The 7,233-nt window shown below is 39.9% G+C and overlaps 1 protein-coding gene across 1 annotated transcript in view; it reads right to left on the bottom strand.

Moving 5' to 3' along the window:
• The window catches only part of camk1gb (calcium/calmodulin-dependent protein kinase IGb), a 21,858-nt gene extending 15,320 nt beyond the window's left edge, over positions 1–6,538 (bottom strand). Inside the window, exons 1-2 of the mRNA XM_078254054.1 lie at positions 6,199–6,538; positions 3,429–3,540 (exon numbers count right to left, since the gene is read on the bottom strand). Of these exons, the coding sequence (XP_078110180.1) occupies positions 3,429–3,540; positions 6,199–6,322 (236 nt within the window). The 5' untranslated portion in view covers positions 6,323–6,538. The remainder of the gene's footprint in view (positions 1–3,428; positions 3,541–6,198) is intronic.
• Between the last annotated feature and the right edge of the window lie 695 nt (positions 6,539–7,233).

The following is a 7,233-nucleotide window of genomic DNA, read 5'->3' as shown; positions in this document are numbered from 1 at the left end:
GTAACTGTCATTGTTTTTTTAGTGATGCCTTTTACATTCAATTCAATTTGTTCAATAAAAGACTTTCTTTTTTTTTTATTCAAAAAGCAGTTAGTTGTATTTTAGCAGAATACTGAAAGCAACAGAAATGCCGAACTGAGTACACTTTAACATCTGTTTATTTTGTGCAAGTAATATCTTTATCGCGATGGTATCCAACGTTGTCGCATATTTTCCTCATATTGTGATGATGAGAAACAACACACACGCCTCCTGGAGGATCTGAGTATTCATTCAACAGCACAGTGTGAGTCATAACTATTTCCCATTTTGCATGTTTTCTAATAAGTGTATTGCATCAAATGTTACCACACACGCTCATACATGCTGCCCTATGGTGGCTCAGGAAGGCAGACCGGAACAAACTGCCCCCACAGCATCATCACAGCACTTCACAGCCCATCGCTCAACTGATTTCTCCTTGGATACCACAACTCATTTACTGCCTCGGATCTCTTCGAAGCTCATAGGGACTCTCAAGAGAAATCATCAATCAAGCCTTGAACACGAACGCCAGATAGCATCTTTAATTCATTTTTTTTTTTTTTTAACAAAAAGACAAAAGGGCAATCACAAATCACTGGCGTGCTAACTTGAGTTTGTACATTTGGGAGCGATCAATTCAAAAATGTTGAAGAAAATGAAATTGCTCTGTGCCTTTTGAGAGTTGCATTGCCAGGAAACAATGAGGATGTTGTTTACACTACTAGTGTGATGAGGCCCAATGGGAAAGGCTGTATTTAGTGTTTAAAGGCAATCTCCTGTCTCTTCTGGATTCTCTTCCTTTTATTGTGACGGGGGACAGGAAGACGAAAAACGGTATAACTGAGAACGGGCTAAACAGCTAGGAGAGTTCACTCTGTCACACCTTCGACAGAGACGAAAGCAGTACGGCCAAATCCTCCAGCAGCTCAGACAGTAACAGTAATCCTTCAACGTGCTCTTGTGTCTCTCTTTTGGTTCCCTGTCTTTATTCTTATTGCAAACTGCCGACTGGCTTTAACTTCATGTTCCACAAGCTCGGTCTGAACTTGGAATAAACTGCTTTTAGTTTTAGTGCACCTGACTCGCGGAAAAATATACAACACTTTCTTAAAATCAACTCACTTGTTCCTTTTGGACATTTTAGAAAACTGATTTTGGACCTCCAAACTTCTACTTGTAATTGCTTTACGTTGTTGTCTCTTCTTTTACATCCTGGTTGTCCTGATGTGTTTATCAAATTACTTTTCCAATTTGGAAAATTAGTGGCTTTTTATGTATTTATGATGGCGTTGCTTTCTTTTCTGTATTGTTTTTCCTTTCTGTCTTTGTAACCGTCTGGATGCAATGCCATTGTAAACGAGGGCCGCCCCCTTGATGATCTCTCGAGTATAAATAAAGGTTGAATGAATGAATGAAAAATAAAGCATCATTCTTTCTTGAAATTGATTGTTGATACTTATCACAAGTAAGTACTGTTTACACATATTTGCCCATATTTTCCATAAAACTCTTGCAGTTGTTTAACAAAGTGTTTGGGGAAATACAAGTAATTGCTGCACACTAATTGGGCCACATATTATATCCTGTACTGTACTCAGGAGGCCCTCAGTACAGATCCCCTCTGTTTTCCAGAAACACGCAGACATCATACTGGCAGCCTTTATTTTATATATATATATATATATTGCAGTTGATCTATTTAACCAGTGCTTAGACTGTATTAAATGTCTTGGGACCACTTAGGTAGGGTTAGGGTAGTTTGGGTTTCTTCTTTTTATAGGTTGTAAATGATACTGTATAATACATGTTTCCTTTTTTATCCAAACAATATGATAGTATTTACAATGTGTATTATTTGCTTGTGCCTGTGCCCCTTTGCACAAGCTTCAGATAGCTTACCAGGATGTCCCATTTCACATAAGGTGTATTATGTTTTATGATTGTACTTGTCTATTAACTTATGTTCACAATTGCCCAAAGCCAAAGGAGATGCTATCAAATGTCTTTGTTTTTGGCGACCATCTGACAAAAACCCCCAAAGATGTTTAGTTTATTATCACATTGGACGGAGAGAAGCAGCGAAACCCGACCAGAGGATGTTTGGCTTTTTTTTTTTTTAAAGGTTATTTTTTGGGCATTTCCGACTTTAATGATAGGAAAGCAATGAAAGAGGGAGAGAGATGGGGAAGACATGCAGGAAATCATCCCAGGTCGGACTCAAACCCTGGACCGTCTGCGTTGAGGCATGAACCTCTGTATATGTGCGCCCGCTCTACCGACTGAGCTATCTTGGCCACGATGTTTGGCATTTTGACGTAAATGATTATTAGGTTACCAAAATAGGTGTTGATTATTTTTCTGTCAATCAACTATTTGATTAAATAATCTGTTCGCAGCTCTTTACATTTTCTTCTCTTTTTTGTGAGCAGAGTATCATAATTCAACGTGAACATAACTGAAAGTGGACCAAATATTGTTAGTTATGTGTTTGTGTGTGAATGAACTGCTTATGCTGAGTCACATCCAGGCACCATCAGACACTGAGCGTCTTGTTATCTAAGACCTCAGTTAAAGTAGGCCTCCTCATGTCCAATCCAATCAAACCAGGAATCTGTCCTCCCACTCCCACTCAAACAGCATGTGGAGGGTCAAACACCAATTTACTGTAGTTTCCCTTAATATCACTCAAATAAAACCTCCAGCAACGCTTTATATTCCCAGAGGTACCAAGAACTACAGGAAGAAATTCTACAGTATAAAACTGAACAAGATCTCTTAAATGAATATCTGCTCGAATATGTAAAAAATTATAACCACAGTTATTTGGGTCAATATTAAAACCACAATTATTTGATTACTCATTGACTTTGTGAAAGATGTTGCATTTATTGAACTAAAAAAAACTAAAACAAATCAACAGTCAAAACACCTTGAACGGTGAAATTTTCCTTTATACTTTATACTTTTTGAATTCCCCTTAAGAACCCAAGACAAAATAAAAGTTCATTTGCAAAACATAATGTGCAAAATAATCGTTTTTCTCTATTACATTGTTCTGTGATCGTTAGCAGCCAAAATGGAAATCGATCAAAATTTGATTACTTGCCCAGCCCTACTTTGGGTTACACTTTACTTGAAGGTATCTACATAAGAGTGACATGACACTGTCATGAACGTGTCATAAACAAGTCACAAACGTTTATGACATAACGCTTCTATCAGTAAGTGTCATTCGGGTTTTTTCATGACAAGTTATGGTTAGGGTTAGAGTTAGAGTTAGGGTTAGGGTTCATGTGTCATGACAGTGTCATGTCACTCTTATGTAGATACCTTCAAGTAAAGTGTTACCCTACTTTGTATGTAAATAAATAAAAGCTGATTGACATTGAATAAAATGTACTTACGATCCCAACTCCTCCATGAAGTCGAAAACCTCGTGGATGTTTTCAGTGACCTTCTTCCGCACGTGGTCGCCCTCTTGACGACCCATGTCGGCAGACGCTTCCACAGGGATTTCTTTCACAATTAGGGAGAAAGAAAAGAATCGACGTCAGCACTGAGGTCTTATTAAGATCTGATAAGGTTCATTGTCAGTGGTGGAAGAAGTATTCAGATCCTTTACTTAAGTAAAAGTACTAATACCACTCTGTAAAAATACTCTTCTTACAAGTAAAAGTCCTGCATTGAAAATGTAACTTCAATGAAAGTATGCAAGTATCGTCAGGAAAATGTACTTAAAAGTATTAAAAGTAAAAGTACTCAATGCAGAAAAATCCTCACATTTTAGAGACTGGAAAGGATCCAAACAGTTGTGTGTTTAATGGTCTAATCATTTCAGCTGGACTTGTAGGCCGTTAGATTGTTGGCTAGTTTCATTTATAATAAAACATCAGATTTTATAAACTACATGTGTTTTGTGTGCAAACATCTTAAAGTGTAAAGTAACTAAAGCTGTCAGATGAATGTAGAGGAGTAAAAAGTACAATATTTCTCTCTGAAATGTAGCGGAGTAGAAGTAGAAAGTGGCATGAAAAGAAAAGACTCAAGTAAAGTACAAGTACCTCAACATTTGTATTTAAGTACAGTACTGGAGGAAATGTACTTAGTTACAGGTGCAGGCTCCCTCTAATCATAATCATAGGAAGAAAGTCCTTTTGAGACATACAAGCCAAAGGGTCCAATCGGGCCCACTGGATGACATCTCTCCCAGGTCCGTAACATTATTATTTTTCCTACAAGGGCCTTAGAACCCTGTCGTAGCAGAAGCAACTTGAGTTTGCCAACATCAAGCTGACAAGACACTCTGTGGCAGATAAAGTTTCTGATCTTTCTGGAGTGGTTATGACTAAGTGGGTAAAAGCAAATAATAGAACAGCTAGTTAGTCTGGTAAGTTCAGAACATTACATCACTTTACTGTAATGCAGCCTTCAAACCAGAAACATCACCATATTATGATATCCAAAATACTTAAGTACAATATCTAGCCTCATATTTCGATGTCGATATAATATCGCTATGTTGCTACCCAGCCCTAACCAGGGCCAAATGATACTGTACTACAGTGTGTGGATAAATAATCTGTCCGAGATGTCAAACAAGGAGAAAAGTAAGAGACATCTGTTGCCTCGATTTCTGCAGGCGAAAAATGTGTATTTGAGAATAAAATAATGCTCAAAAGCTGTTGCCAAATGATTACACAACTTTGATGATCATTTTCAGCTTTTATGTTGAGCAAAATATTTGTCTCGGCTCAAATAATGAACTTTTTCTCAGGATTAGGAGGAATGACTTATCCAATTAAACTGTATGTACTGAGAAGGATTAGGAGCAGTTTAAATGAGCAGTTTGCTTTCCTGTCCTACTTTCTGTTATAGAAGGGATTAGTAGCTAACTCTTGATCTGAAGAACGGACCTCGTCACAGGTATAGGCTATAAATACCGGAGGATAGCCTCGAACAAATAACTTCAAATACAGAATAAATGTCTCGACTACCACAGGAAATATACACGTTGAACATAAACTATGGCCATATGTGAAAAATGTATTTGAGTTCTGAGTTTAAAGTCAGAATTCGGAATTTATATTCAGAATTCTGATTTTAAAGCATAGGTTCAAAGTCAGAATTCTGAGGGGAAAAAAAAAACTCCTACATTTTTTACATGTGGCCCTAATCCTGTTGTCCAGTCCATCCATATCTACATTAACTGACACTTTGTAATATGTTGCAGCCTAATGCATTTAAGACATGACATTTGCACTCTAATGTATCTCTGAAAGTGTCTCCCCACATTGATTCAAACAATGTCTATTCACACACAAAAAACACACACACACACACATTAGCTCTGGGGGGGTCTGGGCTTTCCCGCTCACAACAGACGCTCTTGCACTTCTCCCCCTGTTGTTTAGTCTGGCTTCCCCCGCAGGAAGGATTCCTTTCACCGCGGCGTTGTGTTGTTATTTAGCAGAACAGCCGAACACTCAGCTGTATCTGACCCACACACTGTAACGCAGAGAAACACGCACTGCATTCTGGAGAATTTGTTCAAAACCAGAAGCAGCGATGCACAACTCATTTGCAGTCAAACCCTGCAGCAGTGATCCACATCACATGCGGTTACTGTGTTGTTGTGCAAAAATATTTCCACATTATCTTTATTCTGCAGATGAGTCCTACTGTTTAGGACTGTTTACAGTCGACCCGCGCATTTTACCCTGACGCGTCAATGACAGCAGGATAATAACGCAGAAAGCAAAGAGACTGTCTGTCTGATGTAGTAGCGGACAGTGGATGGTGTTCTGCAGCCCCTCTTCTCTACTCTCATGCTACCGACAACACCAAGTTGGCTGCGGCATCCGCGGAAAGATCACTCTGCGGCAAAAAAAGGCGACTGATCCGATATTCACATCAGGCTTGAATCAAACAGCTCTCACGTCTGAGCGATAGTGAAACATAGGCAAGTTTGGACTCATACAAAGACACATGATGTTCAAAGTTAACGCAGAAGACTCCAAAATACACCCCAAATTACGCACGGAATACAAATTACTAACCCTAACCCTAACACCAGCTGGCCCTCTACCTGATTCTGGGCTGAAAAACTGCAGCTGTCTAAATGAAACAACAAATGCGAGAGATTTATTAATAAAGTAGAGAGGGGTTGAGACTTACCCAGAGACTCTGCGCTGTGGGAGCTCTGCTCTGTCTCTCCTGCCAAAGGCTCACCCAGGTCTGGAGAGATTACTTTGTCTGAGATCTTACAAGTACCTGTTGGCAAGTCAGAGATTACATCCATGGATAGGGGCGAGGGGAGGGCCTGTTGCCAGTGTCACAGGCGCTCATTGAGACTGGAGTTCAGGCTGCTGCTGCTGCGCTGCTGCAGTAGGTTACTCATTGCTGCATGCAGCTACAGGTTCACATAGAAAACGACGCGTCTTGCGCAGCTTTTCCAAAAACCGCACGATTCATTCAAAACAGCAACATGTGCACGCGCGTGCGCAGGTACGCACAGTTACGGTCAGTTTGGAAGGCTTGACTGCCATTTTGAAATGCATGGTGATCAGTAGTATTGATTATTATTTGACAGCAGGATGCCGCTTTGTAATAAGGACCCCTTTATTAAAGGCTTTGGAGATAACTAATGGCTTAGTCTCGCATCGTCAGACCTTTCTTCACAGCGCTGTGGAGTAAGGTTGTTGCTCTGGGTTGTTTGCATTTCTTTAAACCAATCACAATCGTCTTGGGTGGAGTTAAGCTCCAGTGGCTCTGGAAAATAGCCTTGGGAAGGAACTTGTTTTGGTGGAACATGTGTACGTTCAAAAGTTGTTTTTAGTCGTGCAACAGAAAACTCAGATTGGACAGATAGTCTAGCTAGCTGTCTGGATTTACCCTGCAGAGATCTGAGGAGCAGTTAACCATAGACCTCATGAATCCACCAGAGTTTAGAATTCCAACACAAAGAAAGAGGAAGGTGACGGACATCCGGCCGAAATGAGGGACAGTCACCTGAACAATCCCGGAAGTGGAACGTCGTCGCTATAGACTAGCACACAAGTGACACCACACAAGCCTGTTTGTGCCATGCAGAATACATTATCCACACATTCTAATCAAAAGGAACATACAGCGACACAGGCATCCTTACAAATAAAACTGTGCTGTGATCATGTTTTTTTTTTTCTCTCCCGTCATCATGTTGATCCCGTG

The sequence above is a fragment of the Sander vitreus genome, chromosome 7 (assembly GCF_031162955.1).
Source record: "Sander vitreus isolate 19-12246 chromosome 7, sanVit1, whole genome shotgun sequence".
NCBI classification, from domain to species: domain Eukaryota; kingdom Metazoa; phylum Chordata; class Actinopteri; order Perciformes; family Percidae; genus Sander; species Sander vitreus.
Note: the sequence above shows the minus strand (reverse complement) of the source record. Positions and strands in the feature narration are given on the sequence as shown.